At 42.7% G+C, this 27,408-nt stretch overlaps 1 protein-coding gene across 5 annotated transcripts in view; it reads right to left on the bottom strand.

Annotated features, from left to right (window-relative positions):
- HIF1A (hypoxia inducible factor 1 subunit alpha) overlaps positions 1 to 24,900 on the bottom strand; it is a 35,416-nt gene extending 10,516 nt beyond the window's left edge. The window contains exons 1-10 of one of the 5 annotated variants that reach the window (XM_080394892.1): positions 24,660 to 24,900; positions 9,334 to 9,524; positions 8,242 to 8,387; positions 8,059 to 8,143; positions 5,225 to 5,337; positions 3,925 to 4,127; positions 2,382 to 2,488; positions 2,051 to 2,198; positions 958 to 1,178; positions 492 to 772 (exon numbers count right to left, since the gene is read on the bottom strand). In XM_080394892.1, coding sequence (XP_080251018.1) covers positions 492 to 772; positions 958 to 1,178; positions 2,051 to 2,198; positions 2,382 to 2,488; positions 3,925 to 4,127; positions 5,225 to 5,337; positions 8,059 to 8,143; positions 8,242 to 8,387; positions 9,334 to 9,524; positions 24,660 to 24,694 — 1,530 coding nt within the window. In that variant the 5' untranslated portion in view covers positions 24,695 to 24,900. Of the gene's footprint in view, positions 1 to 491; positions 773 to 957; positions 1,179 to 2,050; positions 2,199 to 2,381; positions 2,489 to 3,924; positions 4,128 to 5,224; positions 5,338 to 8,058; positions 8,144 to 8,241; positions 8,388 to 9,333; positions 9,525 to 9,997; positions 10,306 to 10,348; positions 10,370 to 23,867; positions 24,001 to 24,659 lie in introns of those variants that run through there. The other 4 variants (XM_080394889.1, XM_080394890.1, XM_080394891.1 and 1 more) reach the window with 4 other exon arrangements.
- Between the last annotated feature and the right edge of the window lie 2,508 nt (positions 24,901 to 27,408).

The raw sequence follows: 27,408 nt of genomic DNA, 5'->3' as shown, positions 1-27,408 counted from the left end.
TTACATCATTTTGCATTGTATCTACAGATTCTTTGAAAAATGTTCTAATATAAAAACTAATTCCAAGCTATAGTTGCACAAAATTAAAATGGGAAAGGAACACACAATTATCAGTATACATTCAAATTTACCCCATTTGGGAAGCACACAATTAGTTGGAACCTGGAAGTAGTCTTTACAGTAATTTATTGCAACTAATTTGCTATTTAGAGGAGTTATCTCTGAACCATTCTTTCTAGAAAGACCAATCCCAAGCTCTTCTTATTTCTATCAGGTGGCATTGTATGTGTATGCAAGATTCACTTTAATGAAAAGATAATTCTCAGTATGAAAATCTATCTTTCTTTCCTCAGATCATGACACGAGCTTAAGTCACAGCATAGAAATAATTTTCAATTCTTGTCTTGGCTGCATCCTTAACCAGGTTTGCTCCACAAGACCTAACAGCACATAGGTTTTTAATGACAGCATATCCAAATTACGAAACTAACCTCAGGTGAACTTTGGCTGGTACTTGCATCAGAAGGGCTGGTTGGTTGTTCTTGCACCTGAGGCATGGTAAAAGAAAGTTCGAGTGGCTCCGTGTTTGGCTCCAGCTTTGATACAACTTCTCTATTGAGTGCAGGATCAGCATTGCTACGAAGTGGCTTTGTAGTTTCAGAGGCAGGTAGTGGGGACATTGCCATATTTATATTCTGCAATTTCTCACTGGATGAGGGGAGCATTACATCGTTATACAAAGGAACTTCATCACATTGTTGTTCATCAGACTCTATAAAAATTAAAAGAAACCATCAACCTAAGTAACAATAGTGTGCGTGTCTATGGACCTCATTAAATTTAAACAGCAGCTGAAATACCACTAGGCAAGTCATACCGGGAGGTTATTTTTCAAAATTTGCTGTGAAATACTAACTTTACTAATTAGCATGCTCTCCAATTTAAACGCACACCCACCATTACTGCCGAAATCTAGAGAGATAATTGTGTCTCCAGCAGCTGGAGCCAGCACAGTTAAAGCATCTGGTTCCTGTTTAAGTTTTTCAAATAGGCTGTTAGTATCATCCAGGTCATCTTTGCTGAATATTTTGGTCATTTTCATATCAGGAGACTCCACTGGTTTCAGCATACACTCAGTTTGTCCAAGGGAAAAAATCAAGTCCTTCTGAACAATTCCACTGTCAGACAGAAAGGAAGATGACTGTCAAAGAACAACTAAAAGGAATAAATTCAGGCTTGAACATTTTGTTAAGTTGAAAAAAACCAAAACAAAACAAAGAAACCCCCCAAAACCACCACACACACCACAAAATAGGAGCTTTCAAGATTACTTTTTTTTTACTCATTCTTCCCTCAAATGTAATAGACAAAGTGGGCCATCAGAAAAAGTAATAAAAATAAACATGCTTTTATGAAAGCACTGAGAAATTAAGGAGAAAAAAAGATATTTCCTAAAACACTTTCTTGGTTTTAAACGAACATGCAATATGTTGGTAAGACTGATACTGGTACATTCACCAAAGTTTTGAAAAACTAGTTTAGGACTATTATACAATTGCAAAAAATCAGTCAACAAGTCTGCCTTCATTTGAAGCTTTCAATTAAAACAGGAATTCTAAGGAAGAAAAAGATAAATGGGACTAAGAAAGACATCATTACTGCTGCTCTCACTCCATGACTAAAAGTTATTAGTGAAATTAACTGCTCCAGACTGTGGACAAAATTAGGGAGTTGTCTAGAATGCACGCAAATTCTCAAATGGTTGCATTGCAACAGTACAAAAGAGACTGTCCCTACGCTCATTTGCCTGCAGAGATCTTCCTACTGACATCACTAGATCAAAAAAGTGTTTTGTTTTCAAATACAATTCCTAATCCCAGGACTGGCAGTATTCTAAGCAAAATTTCATCGGTAGGAAATAGTAACATCGTAACATATTCAACAGGGGATCACATTCTCAGCAAGTTGAAAAAAGATGCAGTGCTATCAGAACCTGACTTTGTTTTCAATAAAGATGATGACAAAGAATAGCGATGTCCACTCAACTTACCTCAACACATAGTTTACACACACTATGCACTGTGGCTGAGAATTCTTAGTGTTGTATATGACAGTTGCTTGAGTTTCAACCCAGACATAGCCACCTTGTTTAGCAAGCATTCTGTACTGTCCTGTTGTCACCTGCCCTTTTGTGAACACTGAAAGCAGAAAGGATACCAGCTTTAATTACAGGCAGAAAAATCATAAACCATTTCAGGTGAGCATTCACTGCAGATTCATGTCTGCAATTAGAAGGCGGCCCTCATTCTTCTGCTGCTTTCCCCTGGTGCTGTATTTCATCTCGTGTAGTTGGAGGGCTTTAAATACATCTTTTTACTTACTATCATGATGTGTTTTGGTCAGATGATCAGAATCCAGCGCATGATAGTACTCATAGATTGAGCGACCCAGGAGTTCTTCTGGCTCATACCCCATCAACTCTGTAATTCTTTAAAACAAGTAAAAAAAAATTGCTAAGTAAAAGCCAGACATGGGCTAGCACAAATGACAGAGCAGTTGGATGCTTGCATATCTAGAAAAAATCCTAACTTCCATACACATTAGCAGCAATTTTGGTTTACTGGGAGTTTTCATTTTGAAATAAATTGCCATTTTTAATGATTTTTTTTTTAAGAGAAATTTCAGCAGGCATAGGATTTTATTTCTCACTGAATACTTGATAAATCATGTCCTGTGCTAGACAGGATTAAGTAAATACTTGCCTTCTAGACTTTTTTTCTGAAAGGTAGACCAGCGACTTATGGACTTGTGTATCCAGCTTACACAAATATGAGAGTTTAATAAAATAAAAAGACATGCTTCAACAGTTTTAAATCTGCAACTAAGAGAAATTAGGCGTTGGGATTTATTCTTCCCACTCAACCACGGCCAGCTTTTAAAGAAGACTCTTTCCTTCAGCCCCTAGAGGGCATTGCTAACCAGGGGAACACATTCATTTTGCCCTATTCTACATGCAGAATGTGACCAAATAAGTACCTTTTCTGTGACACCATCAGTCCCAGAAAGGTAGTTACAGCAGAGGACAGGAAATAAACTGCACAAATATCTCGTTGCATTTAACTGCAGCAACTAGTTAGGAGTTTGGTTTTGTTATAAAAGGAAACAGGCAGTAACAAATAATACCAGATTACAAACATGAAAAACCCAAACAAACAAAAACCCCTGAAACCACGGAAAAAAACCCTCAGGCCAATGATTCCCTTCACTTCTGTTGTTCAAATTTGTCAAGTAAAGTTTCCAGAGGATAGTAAGAACAGTCTTATGTGTTTGACTACGATCCATGATTTGTACCAAAACATCATTTTCAACAGCAGATGGATCATAGTAAAAGTACAGCTGAAATTTTTGGGTTTTGGGTTTTTTTGTTTGGTTTTTTGTTGGTTTTTTTTTCCCCTGAACTGGAGAAAGCAGGCACTGACCTCCTGAGGAAGGGAAAGGGGGGAAGCGGTAGCAATGAAACGCATCTGACAAGCGTTACACAAACACTCTTTTCAGTCACCAAAATGCATCACCATCTTTGACAATCCTAAAATCCTTCCTGTTTTTTCAGTGTCCAGAAGAATCTTCTCATTTCGATTTAATCACTGCCACTACACTAAAGACCAGTTTGCACAGGCAGTTAACTGCAGGCAAAGGATTTATTCCAAAGCAATAACGCTGCACTCTCCTTCAGATTTAAAAATCTGGCTTTCAAATAAGACATCCTTATCAGTTAGTAAAAGCCAAAGCATCCCACTGACGGTTCCATTGCGCAGATGAATCAAGTTAACAAGTTAGACTACATAAACGTGCAAGGCCAACATCAGCCAACATGCACCAACCCTGCAATTCCTTCAAATTTTTCAAGTACAAAATATGTATTACCTTTCATCACAATAGGAAAATTTCATGTCAAGGCTGTGACGACTGAGGAACGTTTTACTGTCCAAGGGGACCTCAATGTTTGATGGATGAGGAATAGGTTCACAGATCAACACCAGACACGTCATGGGAGGCTTTTTGTAGCCACAGTGAGTTTGATTACCACATGTGTCATATACACGAATGTGTCCAGTGCAGTGGAGTACCTATGGGAAAGTTATACTTTAGAAAGAGATTAAGTTCTTGCCTGTCAGACAACACACAGTTGTGCTTCCGTTAGCGCACCCAGCGCGAAGTCCTTCCCCTCCCCTCCCCTCGACATGCCAGCAACACCAGAACGCAGCAGCGCTTTCAGGTGCTGGCTAAAGGAGAGCAGCAGTTCTCCTCCCCATGCTACACAGACTGCGACAAGTACACGGGCTGCCAACTCTTTCCTCTTGGGTGCTGGCTGAAGCAACGCTAGACATTTCTGCAATTCTGTGAACTGTTCTTCTTTGGAAAAGTTACCTTAATGATGACACTGAGAAGCAATTGCCTCAGCAAAAGGCATCTTACTATTTAAATGTTATGGTAATAGTAGCAACCTCCATTTTGGCTCTTCTGCAGACGTGGTGTTAGAGATCAAATATATTCTTCAAGAGACAATGAAATTTTATATTTTGTGTTTTGTTTTTTAACAATTCTGAAGTAGAAATTGTTCACAGACAGCAGCAAAGAAGTTGTTTGATCCAGAATAACTAAATTTAAGTTATAAAAGAGAATTGTGAACCACAATGCCACTCGATACAGTAAAAGGTTACTTTTTGTCCAGAGGAGAAAATGCATTCACTGCAGAAAGTTATTAGGCTGGGCTCTTTTTGTTCCAACTGTTACAAAAGGGATAGCCAGCAGCTTCAGAAAGAATGGTATTGAAGTCCTTCAGAGAGACCTCAACTGTCACATTCACAGTGTCAAATCAAAAGAAATTAGGTATCAGCATAAGTGGGGTCAAATATTTTTTTCTCAGAGAAGGCTTTATGCAAATATATTTAGTAATTATAATTTCTAGTAAGTAAATTACCTCTAATTTAAAAAGGAGAATTCATTCAAAGAGTTTTGAAAAACTAATTTTACAACATTGTTTCAGTTACCTCTGTGACATATTCAGCATTAAAATTCAGCACATTGAAACACAATCATTAAATTAGTTAAGCACTTTGTGTAATGAGCTTGAGTTTCACTAAGTAAAAATGTTGAAATAGAGTGTTAGGACATCTGAAGAGGAAGCTGCCAAACTACGTAAACATTCCTTTGCATTAGTTACCTTCCACGTAGCAGACTTTATATTCACTGTTCTTCCCCTGCTAGTCAGTGTACACTTCATTCTGAGAAAAAAGCTGCGCTCTGTGTTTTGCTCTTTGCCCTTTTTCACGGGACCTAACAAAAAAGCAAATAGTAAACAATTCTTAAGCTCTTGGATCATCTTCCAAAGGTATAAAAAACCCCCAACAAACCAACCAACAAGTTATGGAACTCTAAGACTAGGGAAAGATCCTAAAAAATTAAAAAGATTGATCAACCTAACACCACTTCCGATAACACTTCTCAGGACTAATTCTACTGTGAGGTAAACAAAAACCTGAAGTTTCAATGGTTTTGAGATCTGTATCATAAGAATGTGCAGAATGAAAGTACTGTTGAGTTGGTCTGCATTGAAAGGCATCGGTAACTCTCTGTAGGGAGGTTCAAATCAAGTAAGTTTTGGCCTGTAGGTCTTTAGGACTACAGTATTTTAAGTTTTTCAGTTCAAAATTAACAACTCTGCTGGTTACATGCATCCAAATATCTCCAGTGATTTATACTCAGTGTAAACAGGGACCAAGTTTTTAAACACATTATTAGCATTCTCGATTCTTGGCAGGGGGGCAGTCAAGAAATCCTAATGCAAATTAATATTAGTAGCACTCATTTTTTGGCCCTACTTGCTAACAGCAGGCCTTAAGTTCAGTTTTTGCCTTTACAGGGCAGAACCTTTCAGAGTCAATTACTAGCTAGGCTATTCTGGGCAAAGAAAATGCAAACTGATCCTATCAAGAAAGCTGCAAGCAGCTCGCTGTGCGTGGAAGAAGGAAATAAAACACTTCGGATAAAGAGCAGCAGAAGAGTGAGTTTGCCAAGACATGCCAAAGAGCGAGGACCAAATCATGGTGGGGGGTGGAAGTTTACAACATGAAAGCTTACTTCTGATACAAGTTTATATAATAATTTGCTCTCCTTCTCCACAGACAATAGTAGCTATGAAATTCTGCATCGTGGCTTGTACTGTAGCTACTAGCTTGACAAAATTAATTCGAAAAAATGTTAAAAGCCCCATGCTACATCGTGTATAGCTTCTAGTAGAGGCAAAGACTAATGGGGACAAGCCTACTTTATGCCACATCAAAATATCCTCAGTAAAGGAGGGGGAAAAAAACTAATAAAAATACAGCAGAGTTCAGAGAAGTGGCCAAAACTTATTTAATTCAGTATGCTTTTGAAAGAGTTAAACCAATCTAGAAATTTATAGTTGGAGATCACACAGCATTATTATTATCAAGTCCCGATGCTTAAGGCTCTACTTTGAGAAGCAACTGTAAAAGATGAAGCAACTTTCTCAAGTCTTGATTGAGCACTGGACTATTTTTTAAATCACCAGCTTTGAAAGATTAAAAAGCAACTTCATAAAATCAGAATGCAGTTCAGTTTTTCTGCCAATCACAGTTATATTCATTTGCACCCATACAGTCCCAAAGGGGAGTATTTAAAACTCAATCCAAAACCAAAATAATTCCACTTAAGCAAGAGCTGCAGTAGAATGCAACCTGGGAATACTAATAAATATAAAAATGTACCATTATTACTGTAATTTAGACTTTTGTCTGCCAACTTCATTTGCAAAACAGATTTTGTAATAATGCTTTCCAGACATCTTACTCCAGTCTAGTCAATCTCGACAAGCTAGAGGTGGTCTGCAGGAAACTTAGAAATAGGCCATTTTTAAGAATAAGTTTTTGCAACAAGACCAGTTGTTTTACACTGCTTTTGTGAAGTTGTTTCCCCAAGCCCAGCCCAACCCTCAGATGCATTACTATATTCCAAAGGTGGAGGGAGGCGGGAAGTCTAATCTAGCCTTATTAGACTTACTTCAATACTATGGGCAGACAAGTTTAGAAAATGCTTACAAAATCAAAGTTGGGGCCCCTTAATGCTATGCTATCTTATCAGGTGTCTTCCACTGAATTAAATAGAAAGCCAACAGAAAAGATGTCTGATTTACAGTGCTACATGAAAGCAGAGGTCGGGCTTGGTAATTCATCACTATCTAGATTCAGAGTCCATATAACCCTTGTTTGATGAAACAGGAATTAGAAAGGTCGGATTTTAGACTTTAACAACCGAGAAAAGCAGATTTATTTGGAGGCATGCAGGCTGCCAAGTCTTTTAGTCATTACCAAACCTTTAGAAGACATAAAAGCAGTAATTCATGGGCATTTGTTAAATTGAAAAGCATACAGAACATGTGAACACAGTGTTCCACTCCCTCAGATGGAGAAGAGTCAGAAATCTGTGAAAAGATACCAATTTCACGCACCAATTAAAAGGTGCAGAGAAGCATCAATCCCAAAGCCCTTTTGGGGGCTGTCCAAGTACTCCCTGATCAGGTTTTTTGTGTCCCAAGTATAGTATCCACAGATTTCCGGAAGAAAGCATTTTCTTTTAAGTTGTCCTGTGAAGGCAAGCTCAGACCAAGACTAATGCACCAATTTTAACTTCTCCATACCCTTCTACAGCAATTGCTTAAGATAATTCTCATTCAACCTACCTCTAATTTTATCCCTGTAGGCACATTAATTCTTTCAATCCTCAATAACTCCGTTTTAGTCATTAATTTTGTTTTAGATTAAAGAGTACTGGTGAAGCCTCATCTCTCCTACAGTTAGGATATTGCCAAAACATTTTGGTTTTTCTGTTACTATCTCTGAACAAGGTTTATTTTGAGATTTAAGCAGCAAAACACACTATTTGTTCCCTCCACACCTTTCTCTGGCAGATATCCAACTGTACTAATGCTACCAGGAACTATCTTTAAGTAAATGAAATAGATTTTTTCTTTCTTACCATTTCTGTGTGTAAGCATTTCTCTCAGCTCTTCATGGTCACATGGATGAGTGAAATCAAATACACTGTGCCCTGTCAACTCAAACTGTAAAAAAAAAGGTACACAGGTGTCTAACTTTACATATACAAAAATGTAACAAATTTACAGGTTGGAAACAGTCTTAGGAAATGTCAGTATTTCACCTGAGTGAGTCCCATACACTTGTTCACGTTTTCAGACATGTAAATCATGTCCCCATCTTCAGACAGAACCATGACAAATCCATCAAGAGCTTTCAAATAGAAACAGTTCAGTTCCTTCTCCATTTTGGCTTCTGTCTCCAGCTCACCTAGAAGCAGCCACACATTTTTGTTTAAGTAAAAAGTGCTATTCTTCACTTCCCATCAGGAATGACTGCTGGCACCAGTCTGCAAGGAGTCAATCTTGCAGGACTGTCAAAACCAGTATAATTCACTTATCTAAGTGATCAATTAAATCCTTCAAGCTCTAGTAATGGTATCACAAATCACAGAAAGTTAAGAGTGAGGTTAACTCTCTGTGCTTTTATGCATAAACCAATACACCTTCCACCTTAAAGAAAAAGGCAAAAATATTACCATTTATCTCAAAAAGACATTGCAAACTTTTCTCAGGGGCTTTCTATGAGGCATTTCAGAGTACAGTTACCAAAGTTACCCCTCCATACGGTACAGGCAGGCATGCATGAGTACAAATAACCAGTACAGCAGCTGTGGCATGCTACACAGATACTGGTTCATAAGCTAACTCAGATAATCCTGTAGTTTCTGGGTAGATTTAACTGCAGAGATAGATACAGTCTCAGCTAACTTCACCTTCAGCAGAATAAAAATTACAAAAAATTTCCTTGCAGCTTATATTAAGGAGAAACCGCTACAGTTAGCTAAGCCAGCCTTGCATCAACCACGTAAGGTTTAGTAAAGCACAGTTGGAACAAACAACTCTACGGGGAAAAGAAGGTTAAACAGAAGAAATTAACTTTGGGAAAAGGGTTAAATAGACTGAAAATGGCACTAGAGCTGTGATGACCCAACTAGGATTGCCAGAATAGAAAGGGAAAAACAAAGTCTGTTGAACAGTGGCCATTTTTTCCCGTGCCATCACCAAAAGCCTATTTCTACTGTAAAGTCTTCCACCTTTCCATAGAAAGGATGCAGCTATTAATGTATTTATTTATACTGATAGGTTTTACAAATAGCTTCTTTCTTAATATACCTCCAGCCCCTTTCCCAGATCCTGCTACATTACTCACTTACCAGCATCGAGCAGCTTCCTCATGCGCAAGTAGCTGATGGTCAGCCTCATGATGGATGCCTTGTCCAGGTGTGCGCTTACAGTGTGTGGCAAGGGCAGCTGATGAGCAAGCTCGTAGAATACTTCCGACTCCTTGCTCCTTCGGCACCGGGCTGCATCTCTTGACTTCTCTTTTCTGCGTTCTGAGCTAATCCTATATAAACAAAGCTTGGGGTTAATACAGGAAACAGAGTTCTCTGTGCAAGTTAAATTTGCGACTAAGCTGCCCAGTAGCTGATAAACCAGATATCAAAGTTTAATAATTTAAAATCTTGGTTTAGAAGTGTAACTGTAATTCTGCGTTTAGAGTCCTGCTGCAGTTGTGCTCTGCCAGAACTAAGTTCAAACCCACAAAGTCTTTCAACAAGACCAGTTCTCCAAGCAGTCAGCTATGTACTCAGAACCATTCCTGAAGTGCTTATCTCATACCTTGACGGCTCCCTCTCTAGCCTCCAAATCCTGTTTCCTTCTTCTTTCCTAACCCCTTAAGTCCACTCAAAATACTACAGTCTAAGTTATTTCCAGCTCAATGCTCCAGTAGCACTGTCTACACTCTCCAAGTTCTTCTCTTTTTATCATCCTTACAAAGCCCACCTAACGGGTCAGTAAGCAAGGATACTGATTTACCATGAGGTGTCCTGCTTTTCAAGTGATCCAAGAAGTCCTTTTCCCAGCTCTCTTTCTCCAGTATAGCCTTTTCCATAGTCTCCCCTATTCTGGAAAGCTCCAGCTGTTAAGCAGTTGCCTCATTCTCCTTCCACTGTGCCTCTGTTAGACTCGCCTCCCCCAGGACACATGAAGTAAAGGACAGCCCAACAAGAGCAAGCACAGAAACAACCGAGACTCTCCCCGTCAGTTGGTAACACTGATCAATTCTCCCTTTTCCCAGTACCCATACCAGTTCACATTTTTCTCACGCATCTGTCACGTGAGTTTTGAACTAAGCATTTTGAGATGGGAACTCCAAATTTTTCTTACATTTGAACAAGAACTCAATGCTGCTGTGGTCCCTGAGGAAATTATGCCACCGTAGTTAGATGTGCTTTTATTTTTGAATGGATGGTACAAAAGCATATAGCATTACGGTCCATTTTTCTTGACACATTTACATCTTCTGAAGGCACACTATCTTCATTTTGCATATACCCAAGATACAAGTCAGTTGCACTAATCTGTAGGATACCCTTTTTTCACCAACTTTCATGTAAGTTGCAAGATTAACATACGCCTGTAAACACTGCTCTTATAATTGAAAGTTGCATGCCTTTTAGTGTTATCAGAAAGAAACATCACTAGTTGAAAGAAGACAGAAAATAAACCACCTATTTACGACCAACAGTGATGGAATTACTTTTTTCAAATTTCACTAGACTTGAGTCACATACTACCACTGCCAAATTCACGTTGCTAAGGCTGCAGATCTGTGCAAAAGCACTTTTTAATTAGCACACATCTTGTGAGAGGTACCACAAATGATAGAGGAAAGCAATCCACGAGCTGATACTGCCTGGGAAATAATGAACCAGATTTTAATGTAAGCAGAAGAATACATATCCAAAAGAACACATTTTCAGTCCTTTACCTGATGTGCCACCCACAACAGCCAAAAACCTGCTTAGTTTGTGCAGAAACATGCAAGCAACTATACCATTAAGACTGACGACGTTGGAAGCACGACTGATTGCCTTGAAACATGAAAGCAGTTTAATAAGCTATGATGAAGACAAAGGAAGCCATCAGAACCTCTTCTGCGATTACCTTCATTTTTTCCCATCGTAAAACTGTATGCCTCCATCCCCGACCTCCTCTCCTCCTACCCCCTGCTGCTGCCAGCAGAAGGAAGCGCCAGAAACTTGATTTTCAGAATCGTAAGTTTTATAAGAGCTAAGAATAGGATTGTGTTTTCTCCTTTGGTGGCAAAATCAGGCTACTAGATCACAGTAATACTATTCCTGTGTAATGAGAAGCATCACTAGATCAAGATAATAGTCAGAGATCTTTGGAGGACTATGGGTATTACAACTGTAAAAAACTCCAGACATACAATGGTTCTATCAGTTTCCATGAATATAACCCGAGGTTCCTCAGAAGGGTAGTCTATGATATCTGATAATATTTCCCCATCTTGCAGATTTCTTCACATTCAGTTTCCCTGTGATAACAGATGTTCCTGCTCTAGTCGTGGATATCTTGGTCTGAGAAGCTTGAGCCTCCTGACATACAGGTATATCCTGAAACAGCCATTACAAGAAGTCTGACCTTTAACAATACTGAAAAAATATTTCAGCTACGTAACCTGATTGATTAAACATTTCTTACTGAAGACAGGCCTAATGTACCTTTTATCTTGGTGGAAAACTAAGGGTGGAAATAAACTTCTGGATTCTCTTTGCCCTCTTGCTTGGACCGCAGATTTCACTGACAAAGGTAACAGAAGTCATTATGCTGCCTTAGACAGATTCACCTTTATACCTCCGATTTTTCTTTATTAGCTACTTATTCACGATCCCTTCCTCTGCAGAAAGTTTGTGCTACAATAGACACTCAGAAGAGAATTTCTGGAGGGAGTTGGTTTCCATCTGCTTAGATGCCTGCAGTTTTGTCACGGCTTCCTTTTCAACTGCAGGCACTTTTAAGTTAAAACCCCCATGCTTTGGCAATAATGCCATGCACCTCAAGTCTACAGGTTTGTCAAGCTTGTGTGAATCACAAAGGGCATGTACACAAGGACAATGCCAGCTAACCTCACCAAGTTGTGATTTTGGCCTTTTCCCCTTGTATTTTCTTGCTGAAAGCCTGATGTTCTTGAAAATATTTGGCTAGTTTCTAGCTTTTTGCCTGGTTTTAGCACACTTAGCAGCAGACTTCAACATGAACAGTGAAAAGTTCTAACAATCACTGAATTACTAATTACCAGCTGAAACACTGCTCAAATTGAGCTCATAGTGTTTCTGTCGAAAATTAATCCCAGGTAAGGAAATCAAGTGGTGCCTGACTATGCAATAGGCAAAACTCAAGGAAAAGGGCGATGCTGGTACCAACCAGTGCTGTCCAAACAGCAGTCTCCTCTCGCTCTTACTAGGTGTTCCCTTTCTAGAAAGGCTACTACTATAGATAGATATTTAAACTGTATAACACAACAGTTCGCTATTTTTAGCTGCTGTTTAAAACTAAGCTGTAACCAATCTGAGTAAAACCCAGCAATTTAAATAGGAAGATTAACTACCAGCTTCAAAGAGCATTTCTTTAATGCATCAAATTAATAGGAGAAAGGTCTTTCACAAATGAGGTTTAATTACCAAGTGAAGTCAGAGTTGCCTCAACATGAGATGCCACCAAAGAAAAAAAAAGCCCCCGAAAAAGAAATCCTTTACTGTTGCAACTACTCCAAGCTTTGTTACTTACAGTTGCATAAAGTAAATGAAAAAAACACACCATCAGCATGTGTAGCTACCCACAGATTTCTCTGTAGTCAATTAAAGGATGTTGAATTCCTGTAGAGAAAATGTATTTCCTAAGTGAGCTCTCTCTCAACTTAAAAAAAAAAAAAAAAAGGGGGGGGGGGGGGGAGGAAGGGGGGGTAGCTCAAGGAAGAGTACTTTAAACAGCAAGATGTGAACTACACAACATCAGCTTAAAAAACTTCATATAATTTAAGAGATTTTCAGAACTGCTCCATGTAAAACTCATGGTCTTCACAACAGAAATACAATTCTGTATTGACAAGAGGAAACCAAGCTCGATTTAAAACAAATCACAAACTTAAGAGCTGTATTGCAACCTTCTGCCATCAGTCTTGCAGGAAAGAAAAACACCTCAAGACTCAGAAGAAAATCTCAGCTGAAGAGTGGATTATACATGCAATGAAAATATCAGAAATGCCGATGCTAGACAGGAAATTGCATGCATTTTCAGGTATGATGTTTCCTGCACAATTTCAGTACCAGACATTCATTTCCATTTTGTATTTCTGCCATAAGAATACAGAAGGAGAGAGCAATCCAAAGCAGGTTATGCATCATAGCTCACAGAAAGCAGTGTTTCACTGACAGTTTAAAACCTGATACTAGGCACTTTTTGTGTGTAAGAGATGTTTATATGCAATAGCTGAATAAACATCTGAATTCCAAAAGATACTTGAGTTAAGACATTCAAAGCAAAAAGGTATTTCACCACCAGGATTCACTGCAGCTGAACCAAGAGCTCAGCTTAAGGATGTTAACCAGGCTTCCACCCACTGCCTTAAATAAAAAAGGCTTTAAAATACAGCAGGGTAAACAGAAACAAAGTTTTAAAGCAAGCAAGAATTGGCCCGACAGCCTTCAGAACAAAGCACGCCATCAGCAATCCCTTGTGCATCAGTTACAGATGTTAATGCAGCCTCTCTATTCAGACATGCAACTCCTGTCATTATGGTCATATGAACTATTCAGGACCGAGCATCTCTCAAACAATACGTTCTACCCTATGTCATCCCAAAGACCCTGTCCACCACTGCATATTTTCACAAGCAATTCCCCCATTGTCTAAATGCAGCCCACAGTTTTCATCTCCTCGAGTGTAAAACTAATCAACGGGCACATTTAAAGCTGACATGTTCCTGCTTATTTACCACCGACAAATAAAACCAAGAAGAACCCTGGAAAATACTATTGGTAACTGATACATTTCTGTTAAAAATAACTAGAATAAAAATGGCCAACAGACAGATCTTAAAACATGCAACATGTCAACTTAGTCTCCTTCTAGCTTTTTAAATCACCAACCAGCGTTAAGGAAAATTTTATATTGTGTACACAATATTACATTAACACAAGAAATCAGGGTTTTTCCCGTTTGTTGCTTTACTGCCGTTACCTATTTTCTAGCCTTTCTCCCATTCTAACTTACTGTTCCTCTAATCAGGTAGATTTTGCCCTATAGGTGTTTTCAATTCCTATGTAAAATAGCTATTGTGCATGTATTAATTAATGCAGGCTCATCTTTCTTGATCCAGGTTTTGAGAACATTAAAAATATTTATAACCATCTTCTCATAGTAATTCACATTTTTCCCTTTAGAATTGTTTTCCACAATTGAGTAGCCCTGTATTTACCATGGTATCTGTTCTTAAACAGTTTTATAGAAGTATACCATGTGGAAACAACATAATCCAAATGAATAATGTGCCTCAAAAACTGGTAACATCTCATTATCGATCTTTACCTAGTTTTCAGTTCTGCCATTAATTCCCATCATTTGCCAGAGTACAAGACTCACACCCAGTATTTCAGTGTTAGATACAACCTCTTCTCAGACTGTAAAACTAGTATGGGAAATACCGGGCTTAGAAATGGAGTCATAGAAACCAGATCCACTGTAACATCGGTTCAGTTTTTCTTCATTACACAAAAAAATAGATGTAACTATTACAATACAATAATACATTAGTAATATGTCATCATGATGGTATTGGAACTTAGGAAGCAGACCTGTGAGTGGCCTTATATTTAGCTTTTAAGGTTGAACTCATTCCCAAGGTTGGTACAAAACCTGGTCATCTTTTCATGCCTAGCCTAAACCAGATATTTCTGCCAGCACAGCTGCATGGGACACAGGCGCAACTCCCAGTGTGCAGCCATACCCCAGCAGAACACCCAGACGCTAGTATCGTTACATGACTGTAGCTAGCTGTCTTCATGTGGAGCATCTGAAGAGCTCAACCATAGACACATCCATGCCAGCCACTGTCACCTACAGCACAACAGCCCACCAAGAACACACCAGCCAGATATAAGCTCACTTAAAGGGTGCAGACTGCCCAAGAGCAGATTACGACAGAGCTCTACTCTTTCAACTGCACTGAATATGCAGCCATTCGTTTTTCTTCACTGTTTGTTAGATCTTTATTTTGTCCGGAGCTGCCAGGCACAATGCTTACTAAATTATTCTTCCACGGAAAGAAGTCCCAGGCAAAGCCAGCACTTGGCACAGAGAAACTACAATGGTGTAACTCAACACCCCTGAAGACAACTTTGTATGAAAAATGGGTTTATAATGTAAGCGAACACTGCTCAAATACAGTTATTTAAATATACGGTGAGCCAACAATGCATGTATTCTTCCGAAGAAAAACAAAACCAAATCAACCCACCCCAAACCCCTTCATTTTCCACCTGGCACAGAGGGAGAACATGCCACTTAGCCCCCTTATATCCTTACAAATACTTTTTAATTCAAGTTGATCAACTTAAACCAGGGTAAATGGAGCTGCAGTGTTACAATACCAAGCCCTGAGGCAGACCCACACAGCCACTGCCCAAAGCGGCAGCACCCCCCAAAGCGCCATGCCCTCGCACCTCCCAGCCCAGCAGTTAACACTTGTCCAGCCTGACTGGCTGCAGCCCAGACCACTCGCCACTTGGCAGGCAAGAAATAGAACAGGTTACACGTAGGGGCAACTGGGTCCACTACAGTCAGTCTTGTGAAGGAGCCCCAGGCTTTGCTGTTTACAGAAGAGAAAACCCAGGCAGTGGGGCAGAAAGGGGCGAGAGGACCAGCTTTGTCTCGTGTGCCAGCTTACGGGGCTCCTTGCTCCTGGTACCCAAGCACTGCTCCCAGTGGTGGGGGAAAGGACATTTCAGACTGTGCTCTCAAACACTTAGTGCAAAGTCTGAATTTTCAGTTGAAAACACAGGCTTTCTGGGAACTGTAATATATTCGCATATTATCCATACATTTTGCTTTTTTCCAGATTGGTTAGGAGAGGTGCTCCCTCCTCCTATAGTTGCATTACAGAGTTAGTGCAATCTCTCAGCTACTAGTTCACAATGAACTCAGGGTTACAGCTTTGCCTCTTCTTGTTTTAACATGATTTCCTTTCTAAGCATTATTACTTTCACCGTTATGGCCAATTTTATTTACCAATTCTCCTTATTTAATAGGCTGTGTAGAGAGTTCTTGTGGGGAAAATACTAAAGAAACAGAAAACCCCCACACCCAAATCTCATGTGTAATCACAAGCATGTGATTTTCTAGAAGAAAGTCTTGCTCATTATGAATTAACGAACATTACAATCCAGTAATCTAACTCAGGTACAGAAATCAGAAATTCTTTACATACAGCAAGAAAGATTTAAAAGAGATTAACTGCAGAAACCAGCATAATATCCAAGCAGGGATAGCACCACTGTATGCAGACTATTAAAATTAATTCCTTTGTATATTACCTTTAACACTGCAATTTAAACCATTTTCTTTACATGAAAATAACAGGCATTTACCATAACTTGACTACTACCAAAAAAACCCCGTAACTATAAAAACCCCTAACAAATTACAACAGCAAGCAGGCAGTTCAGACTGAATTAGCTACAGCAGCACAAACATTGTGAGTGAACACTGAAACCCACTGCTGTCTGCAAAATGATGGTAGGGAAAGGCAGCAAGAAGAGAGTCCACTGAGCTACGCGTTAACTTACAAAGTAAAGTCTTCCTATCAAGACCACGAAGTCTACGTAAACAGCATTTTACAGACAGGTAAATTATGGCACTTAAAAGCCAGCAGCAGAGCCTGAAACTCCTGAAGCCAGCACAGGACCACACTGCCAAGATTATCCACCACGTGGATGTGGCCTTGAACTGACTTGAAACCCCCACTATGTCCCTGCTTAGAAAGTGGGAGTATGAAGGTAAAAGCTTCCAAAATTAGTATTTATCATGCAGAACAAGGTGAAGTGATTCTGCTGTGTCTTACTACACAATGTAACCCACTGACTGATATTTTACCTTTGCGTAGTAATTTACAGTTTTAAAATAACCACATGGAATACAGTGGTTGCTTGTAAGAAAATGCTGATATTTTCTTTTTTTTTTGGCTAGGTTATCTGGCTTTTTCCTAGAATACAGCATTTTTTTTCCTTTTAATTAGCCGTGCTCTGCCCTTCAGGATGAAAGATACATGGTAGTTAAATTGCATTCATCATTACAGGAAAACCCACAGCTATTCAAAAGAGAGATATGGACACGGGCCTGATACAAGGAGCCATTAAATGCTCTCCCTCCCCTTCAGCCCTCCTGCTTTTGCTTCTCCAAAGCTCACAAAAAATATGCAAAATATATCCCCAAGATACCCATCAGACTCTCCGTTAACAATGTTTTAACTAAGAACTGGTCTAACTTCAGGCAGATACAGACTCCTGATAAAGTAACTACTGCTAGTCTAAATCATGACTTTAAGATATATAATTTATTTTATGTCATTGTGTTCAGGTTCTCCAGATTGGAGGTTGGATATTTTCCCTCACTGCTTCCATCCAAGTTCTTGTCCCTTCACCTCATGTTCCTCAACTGCTTCCAGTTAACAGTGTATTTTCTGATCAAAGGCTTTAAGAACTAAAAAAACCAGGACAAAAGCAAGAGATACAAAATTGTATTTTCCCCGTATGAATAAAGAACAAACACATCTGCTAAGCAGTCAAGAAAAATGCTTACAACAATAGCTAGGACAGAAATCCTGCAGCAACGTCAGCTCAACATCCAGTAGATTCAAGAGGGTGCAAGGAGAAAAAAAAAAAAAAAAAAAAAAAAAGTCCTTTCTGAAGGACTGAGCACCAAATAATCCTGTCCCCAGCTAAACCATATAGAGCTTCTCGTTTCTTTAACTTAGTAGTAGAGGCTGCAGCCTTCATATTTGATGTGAACTACTTCCAAGTCTTCTGTTCCTTTGAACATATTCCCATCTCTTCCAATGGATGCGAGCAGGGAACAAATATGAGGAGGAAAGCCTCTAGTAACTCCCCTTCTAGCATAACAGTCCATTTACTATTCTCACTTGCCAGCAGCAGGAACTAACTTCATAAAAACTGGCCTCAAGTTCTTTTGCTTCTTAAAATGCAAGCATTTTCATGAAGTAACACCAATCTGGTTTTGGTTTAGAACTGACAGTGAAACGACTCATTCTGGTAAACAAAATGGATCATCTTTTTCAAGTAACGCTTCCAGGATTAATATAAATCGAGTTGAAAAGGTTATTTAGTAACTTAATTGGGAAAACTTCTGCTCTTGTAAATATAATAGCACAGTTCACTGCTGCCTATTCAGTTTCCTCAACTCTTCACTTGAACTTCAGGCTCTATTTTCACGTAGCAAGTCACAAGACCTGTTTTAACGTTTTTCCTCAAAATGCTTAACAAGCATTCATTCACACTACACCAAATTAAAACAGAAGCTGCACAGTGTCTCTCAACACACACAAAGTTTATTGTGTATTAGATAACTTTAAGGAACAACTAATGGATCATCTGGAAGCTCCAGTTCTTCAGTGCCAGCAGAGTCATTTCGAATGTCTTGGTACTAAAATATCTCAGCGTTTTAAAAGGCTACTATTTTGCACAAGTCCCAGTATTACCAGGATTCAATAGAAAGAAAGGACAGATTATGCATACACTGTAACTCCTCTTTATCAACACACACTGAGATCTTGGACCAAACCCCCAGGCTGGTATGAACAGACTTCAACTGAGGCTACAGCTCCACATCAAAGAACCCCAAAGTGTTTGTCACCTACATAAACTGTCTTTAATATATATATATATATATATATATATATATATATATATATATATATATATATATATGCTGGTATGTATTCACTTGATTTCATGTTCATGTTCCTAAATAATATGAGAACTTAAATTTCATAGACACTTTATTCTAAGCTAAATAGCAGAGATCTCAGTAGAGGAAAACCTGAATAGCCTTCATATCCAATGGTAGTTAGGAAACTTGTATCTTTCCCGATTTTTCAGTCATTAGTTAAAAGGCTCACCTTCTCTCCTGGGCCATTTTTTTAGTTCTCCATGTCATAAAACCCCCAACCATCTCCCATTTCAGACCAGGACCCCATGGAAAAGTTGGCTTCTCCTGCATGCTCTTCTGCTTGCTCTAATATAAAGAATGTTTCTCAAGAGACGCTCAAAATGCCCAAACTTTCTCGAATTCAAAAGAGAAAGGGCTGTTATAACATGAAAAGATGATTAAGGTCCAAGTTCTTTCCATGCATTACCTAGGTGGTTTTTCCGAGGCATGTAAACACCTGTCTGTATAACTGTGTATGTGAAGATAAAAGGAGCGTTTGAGCTGATGACTTGTAATCTGCAACATTCTTTCCTTTTGGACATCAGCTTGCTAGAAACTGGTTACTGCGCCTTCTTGCTAAGGTTCTTGCAAGATCTAGTTTTGTTTTGAAGCTGTCTGTTTTTTAAAGAACACATCTTGTAATCAGATCAGTATTTGCATCTCCTTGAAAGAGCAGTATCATCAGGAAAATCTAGATGCTCTTGTATACCACCACTGAACCATGCGGTACTTCCCTCTTGGGCTTACTTAACAATGCACACTCTACAATCATGTAAGAATTATTTTGTTGGCATATCATAAGACACCAAGCTCTTCAAGAATATATTGAGAGAACACTGAAAAATTTTCTTCTGTACTACACAAAGAAAAAAGAATACTCAAAAATCAACAGTTTCTGTCATTCAGCGTCCCCTTTAATACCAAAAGTCTCAGCAAGCCTACTTGAAACGCAGCCTTCTAACATAAATTGGTGCAATATTGCTATTAAACAACATGAACACACTCAAGAATTCAATCCAGTGTTACACAGGCTCAGCAATAGTCTTCAAGCCTTTCAGGTCAGAAGCACACTGAAGTGAACATGCACACTCTTAAGATCCTCAGAAGGGTTTGGGCTTATACCACAACACTGCTGACATTTCCTAGCATTATTAATATTTATTGACTCCCCACCTCACCATCAGCAGAGTTCTGGAAACAGCTTTGTACACGCCACACATTATAGTTCAAGGATAGGGAGGAACAAAGGTCTACGGGTGCTTTCACCAGGTGCAGAGGAGGTAAGTGCATGCTGTTATACTGCTGACTGAAGTCCTACACATGATAGCAGGATTTCTCTGACCTCTCTTCTGGTGGCAGTAAGAACAGAGCATGCAACTATGTTTCTCAAGGCTTACAAAGGACATACTCGAGCATAATCTTAACCTAACCCAAGTAAACCTGTAATGGAGAAGTCGGAGAAGAGAGAAACCAACCAGAAAGTGGGGATAGCAATTAAATGAGCATATAAAATGGATTATCAACTTCACACCTCCACCTGTAAACCAATAGTTGACTTAATTGCCAGACTTTCAGTTGCTGGTAATAGTATACAGCTACATATGTTTCCTCCCTCCCAAAAATGGTCCAGGATGCGTCTCCAGAGTCACCACAAAGGAAGAACATTTCTACAGAAGGGGGAGTTGCTAAAAAAAACCTTTAAAGCACTTGAAATAAAAACCTCTTACCATCACCCCATCACCCTGTTACAGACCACCTGACAACTTGGATGACCTGATCCCATCTATACTAGACCTCTTCACTAAGTTGGACCAGTTGTTGGTATTCAGACATGCCAACCAAGAGACTCAGACTACAGACTGGAGACACTAGGTCTTATAAGCGCAAAGCAAGCACAACTGTAAACAAAAAGCAGAAAACCCTCCCGCTACTTCCATCAACATACTGCCAAATACTCTGATTTTCACTGATAAAAGGAAACCAAAGCACCAACAGAGCAAAATTATGGAAAATACCTGCAGCAGGCAAATCCTCCACAGCTATTCTTCCCTAATTTTCAGTGCCTTGATAACAAGGAGGAAGGGTGGTAGCTCTACGCTGCTGCCTTCATCTTTAGCAGGCACTGAAAATTTCTGATCACTTTTACTGAAGGAATTCAAAACTCTCATGTTTGAGGAAATAGCAAAGAACAGACAACACAGACACTACCACCAGGTAAGCCCTATGGCAAGGCAAACAGTGCAGAAAAGTCCAGAAAGCAGTAAAAACCCTGTTCTGTAAGTCAGAAACCATTCTGCCCTCCCCTACCTGCAGGGAGACTCTACAGGAGATTTACTGAAAGGTAGCTCCTCTCTTTACAACATGCAGAGAGGTACAGTTAAGAGTATATACAATAGGGTTTTGTATTCACTTTCAGCTCTAGCAATGGTGGCTCAGTTCCACCAGCACTGAAAGAAATTAACAAGACAAAAAGCAATGGCACATACAGTCCTGAAGACCTCACACATGTTTCAGGAAAAAAAACCCAGCAGTAGCCACTGCCCCTCAGAGCCCGTGGCACAGGACCCGGGCTTCTCAAACAGATTTTGGAGCTGGACCTCAGTGACAGAGATCCAGCAGCAAAACCCTGATCCTTCAAATCATCTCATTAGACACTAGATGTTAAGTTTCAAGTCCCAACTCTGAAAAACTGAAAGCTGAAGTTTTTCTGCAAGGCACTCGATCAGGATGTGACATTCCACTGCTTTATACCAGCTCAAGACTCAGAATGAACACTCAAGAAATCACTTTTTATAATCCTCCTGCTTCTTTTTTTTTTTTTTTATTTAGCACCCGCACCATTAAAAGTATGTATTTTATGCTACAAGTAAGGACTTAAACCAATCCAAGATTCATTTTTCTAATGTATCTACCAGTTGCAAGCCACTAGCCAAAGTAACCAGTAACCCTAAATGGCTCATTTACTTAAAAATGGTGCAAGAATCACTCTGCTAATAGTGAAGTGTCACACCACAGACCTGGAGAAAAACTTTCCATAGCATCAGCCATCCCCGCACTAGAATGTGTTAAAAGAACATTGAGAGAAATCAGCACTTCTCAACAAGCTCCTTAAATCTGAATCAAATGAGAATTGATAAGCAAACAAAGCTTCCAACAACGCTGTTTTACCCACTCCATGCAGAGAGATAAACTTTCTCCTTGTAGCAGATGGGGGAAATCCCAGAAGCACATGAAAGTGATTCAACTACTGAAGAACAGCTAAAACCTGAATAACTCAATACCTAATCATGTTGCTGATGCTTAGTTTCTTACGGAATCTTGACCCCTGTGTACATGAGAAGCTTGTGATTACATCAAAGATTGGATTCAAAGAACCTGTATGTGAATCCACACTTCCAGTTACTATTATGACTAAATTTCACTTATACAAGACTGAGACACACACCTGGGTCAAATTCCACCATTTCTGCATCTCATGGCACATAAGTTAAGCAAACTACCAGCTTCACTTCAACTGTCAAGAGCTAAACACTATCCAAATACAAGCACTGCGAGAGACAAGGAATAAAAGGATCTTAACACGTATCAAAATTGAGGTGTGCTATCTATACAATCAGCAAAAGCTTCATCACCAAAGAACAGGACTGGAAGGTCTTCTCCTCTAAAGATATACTGAACGTGGACACCGTCAAACCTAAACCTGTCTAAAACAACACAGGTTTTTGAGAAATGCTTGAGATCTTCAGTAAGTTCTCTAGTGAGCTCATATCCTTCCTTTTTTGCTTAGCCATCTTTGCTCAACTGCACATTCACAGCCCCCAGGATGAGCATACCACAAATACAACTTTATGTTTTCGATTAAAACCCTCAACAAAAGTAATCTGAATATTCCTTACTGTTTTATAAGAAACATTCCCAACTTTGAACTTCGTCTACAGGAAACAGAAAACAAATTCTCTTTCTTAAGCCCTGCCTTTAGGAAGGAAGGATAAGCTTTGCATACTGATTTTCACATTCTGAAGAAAGCAGATTACATCCAGGATAAGGAAATTGCAAAAAATGTACCCAAGTGGGACAGAATGGTAAGTAAAAAATAAATGCCCAAGGGCAAAAGAAACCCAAAAACCAAAACCAACAAAACCAAAAGCCAGCAACAGAGAACAACTTGGGTCTCAAACCCCCTTTCTAGACCTGCCACTAAATTACAGCAGCAGAGCAAAGCACAGAATAATCATTTCTGTTGCAACATTTTCTCCCAGGGTTCTCAACAGCCATTAACTTTGAGTAAAAAAACCCAAAGGTTACTGAATTGGTGCCACCCCCAGGTGCCTCACTGTATGGGCTTCCTTAGACTAAAAAGCTCCTTCTCCCTCACCCCCTGCACCGCCGCAATAACTCCAACTGATCGCTGAGATGACCCTGCCCAAGAGGTGAAGCTCTCCCTGGTCAGAGCCCAGCACCCTGCGCTCCCAGCTCAGCACAAAGCTCACCATCCATTTTAAAAGCCAGCCAGTCTCCTTCCCAGCACAGCTTCCACGCTTTCGTACTTACTGCATTTAACCTACTCAGATGACCCTTTGATACAAGGGCAGGAAAAACTCATCTCAAAAAGACACAAACAAACAACCCCCCCCAAAAAAAAAAAAAAAAAAAAAGAGATATCGATATCACTATAAACAAACGGCGTCTTCTGCAGATGGCGATTACGGCAATTAATCCCTCCACAAAGCGCGCCGGCCGCGCACCAACGCGCAAATCTGGTCACCCAAATAGCCCAACTCCCTAACTTCACCGTGTAACAAAGGCTTTTAAGGCTTTTATTTCCCCTCCTAATTTGAGCTAACAACCCCCGGTGAATTATTCATACTCCTCAACTCACATTGTCCGGCCGCCATCCTCACACACACACACACACGCCCGCCCCGCGCCATACGTTTTGGTTTTGTTTTGGTTTTCTTAGTATTTCCCGATGCCGAAGCGGCCCTTTTCTGCACAAAACCTGGCCACCCCGGCTTCGGCGGCCGGCCGCCCGGAATAACGCGCAATCGATTCCCACCCACCCGTTCCCAGGAGCAAGGGCAGCCCCCGGGTCGCTCCCCGCCAGCGCGCCCCCGCCGCCCCCCGGCTCCCCCCGCCACCGCGGGGCCGCGCCGCCAGCCCCTGGCCCGGGCCGCTGCCCCGGCTGGGACGCGCAGGCCGCCCGCCCGCCACGGCGGAGAGCGCGGGGCCCACGCCCGCCCGCGGCCGCGCGGGGGGAAACACGCGGCGCGCTGCCGCCCGCGGAGCCAGCGGCGCACCGGGCCAGGCCCGGCGGGAGGGACAGCTCCTGCCGCGCCGCAGGGAGCCCCCCCGCCCGCGGGGCCCCGGGCCGCTCCCCCCGCCGACAAAATGGCGACGTGGACGGCGGGGAGGAGGAGGAGGAGGAATGAAAGAGCGAAGCGCTCCGCGGGCCGGGGGAGCGCGGGGAGGGAAGAGGGGGGACGAAGGACGGGGAGGGGGCAGCCGTAACAAAGCGGGGGGCGGCGGGGAGCCCGGGGGACGGCGCCGGCAGCACCGGGGTGCGGGCGGGGTGGGGGGGAAGGCGGCCCCCGGGCCGGGCAGCGAGCGGGGGGCGGGCGGCGCGCTGCTGGCTCCCGGAGCCGCGGGAGGCCGCGGCGGCGGCCGGCGGTACCTCTTCTCCTCGGTGACGCCGCCGGGGCTGTCCATGGCGGCGCGCTGGCTGCTCCTCCCGCTGGCTCCCTGGATGCGAGGCGGGCGGCTCCAATGGCCGCCACGGGGCGCGGGGAGATGGCGGCGCGGCCGGGAAGGGGCCGGGTCTGGGGCCGCGCGGGCTCAGAGCATCGGGGCAGGCTGCGGGGAGGTGCGGGCGGCGAAGGGCGCAGCGGCGGCGGTGGGCGGTGCGGGCCTGGGCGCGGGGGCGGGGGCGGGGGCGGGCGCGGCCGGCCCGGGCCCCGCGCTGCGCCAGTGAGGAGCGGCGGCGCGGCCCAGCCCCTCGGCCGGCGGGGTCAGCTGAGCGCTCAGCTGGGAGGGGGCCGGCGCCTCACGTGCGGCGCTGTGTGCGGGGCGGGACCGCTTCGCCCTGCCCCGGCGGGCCCCCGGCCCCGCAGCCCCGCAGCCCCGGCCCGGCCAGCGGCAGCGGGGGGCTCGCCCCAGCCAGGGTCGCTTGGTTTCACGCCCAACACCGCCGCTGAGGATCGCTGAAAAATGGCCAAAATTGAGACCGCCGCCCCCGAGCGCCCGCCGGCACGGCTGCACGTTTGCGGGCCCGTCGCCTTTATATTTTTGGGGGGTTGACACGGAACTTTTGTCAATGCTTGAGTCCTCTCCCTTTCCCAAAGGTTTCGTAGTCCTAAAACCAGGACGTTTCCAGTTAGAGTTCAAAACCTCGTATTAATTGAAGGGAATAGACAGCTGCATCGCCGGGCGGGCCAGCCGGATAACACACAGATAATTAAGCACATTTCGAGCAAGTTTTACAACTTCACAAACCTCAGCACCCAAAGGCAGAGCCGGGAGGCTGGACTGGGGCTGCGCACAGGCACCGCGCCCCCGCTGCCTTCCCTCCCGCCCAGGCGGGCCCGAACCCCGCCGGCCAAGCACTGGTCCAGGCTCGGGGGACGCGGGCTCTCCACCTGCAGCATCGCGGTCTCCGTCGAGGCGCGGTGGGGGGGAGCGTCCCGGTCCCTTGCCGTGTCCGGGGGACGGCGGGCGGGCGGGCGGCCCTAGGACCGGCGCAACCCCGCGGCGGCGTTGCCCCGTGCTGCCCCCGCTCTATCCGCGGCCGCTGGGGCGGCGCCAGAGAGGAGCTGCCCGGCGAGGACGGGTGGGCCGCAGGGACGCTCCCCTCACGGCGGGCAGGCCCCCCATCGTGGGGGCTGGCTCCCCTTAGCGGGGACAGGCGCCCTTCAGCGGGGACAGGCTCCCCTCAGCGGGGACAGGCTCCCTGCACACCGGCCGGGTGCAGCTCGGCAGCCCCAAACACCCCCCTGCAAGCGAGGCCTTGGGCGCTGCTCACCTCGGTGCCCGGGGTCTCCTGCAAACCTCGGCTGGCCCTGGCGGCTCGGCAGGAGCGGCTGTACGAGGGACAGGGCCTGCGCCGGCCCAGGCCTTGCGGGAGGCCTGGCATTGGCACAGCCACGCAGACACTCAGGAGTGGCCCCTTGATGGGGAGCCTGGCCACAGCTGTGGGGGTGCAGAGGGAGGAACACCGGAGGACAGAGCCCATGCATTTAAAATTAAAGGCTCCACAGTGGCCTTAGCTAGGTACCCTTATGTGTTGTGTGCAAGTGCTGTGGAGAGGCTGGAAAGGTGTCGTTCCAGGTGGAGGGACTCCACAGAGCTCAGATTTCCTTTACATCATGTAGGCTTCCTCCACCAAGGACTTTAAATGATCATATGGACCTAAACCTTATGAGACTACTCGGTTTACAGCTCAGAGGTAATGATACCTTTAAAAAAAGCAGCTTTGACAGGCATAAGTAACATCCTTACGATGCTGTGTGCACAAGTGCTGTTGTAAGAAACACCTGCAAAAGGCAAAGTGATGTCATTTCAGTACTGCACCTTCCTAACACTTCTGCAGTGGGTTCCAAACTTCCAGGTAACGAGCATTCGTTTTTGCATACAACTGTAGGTGTTTTGTGTTGGGTTTTTGTTTTTTTTAATTTCTTTTGAAGAAAAAGCAGTGACCGTGACATTTAATAGAGATCACAAGGAGTTTCTGTACGAAATGAATTGCTTCTGCCTGCAGCAGTCAGATATACAGAAGAGGAACAGGTGCTATAATAGACTCCTTTTATTCCTTTAAAGGTTTTTCATCCAAACGCTGAAAAAGCCTAGCTTTACTTAGCTTATGAGCTGTGACAACATGCTAGCCCATGGCAGTGTGGCTGTGGACTACTGATATTTCTGTTGTTCTGAGCCTCAAGAAGAGAAATAATCAAAGCAAGACTCAAACTCAGATCTCTTGCGTGAGTACCAAGAAGCCCTGCACAAGAGCTCACAGACAACTTAATCTTTCAAAATGAGGTATAGGTGGTTTAAACATAGGAAGAAATTCATTCATGCATGACAGCCATGCACTGTTTTAGTACAGTCACAGAGTCACCATAACTAACAGCCCCTAAGGAATTTCCATGGTGAAATGGGAGGATGAGGGGGGGCAGGGAGCGGGGAGGATCTTCTGGCAGGTGCAGAAATGACATACCCAGCTCAGTGCCACCTTCCCCACCAGAGCCTCCACCATGGGGAATGCACCGGGGGAGTTTCGGCAGTGAAGTGGTGTCACCAGAGGTACTTCCTGTGCCTTAGAGGATGGTGGTGCAACTCAGAGCAGCCGTTGCAGCTTCTCTCTGAGTGTGAGGCTGAAGTGGTTCCTGGTAAGCCCGTCACACTCAGAAGTGAAAGCCTCTTTTGCACTT

This window comes from Falco punctatus (assembly GCF_963210335.1).
Source record: "Falco punctatus genome assembly, chromosome: 7".
In the NCBI taxonomy this organism is placed as follows: Eukaryota; Metazoa; Chordata; class Aves; order Falconiformes; family Falconidae; genus Falco; species Falco punctatus.
Note: the sequence above shows the minus strand (reverse complement) of the source record. Positions and strands in the feature narration are given on the sequence as shown.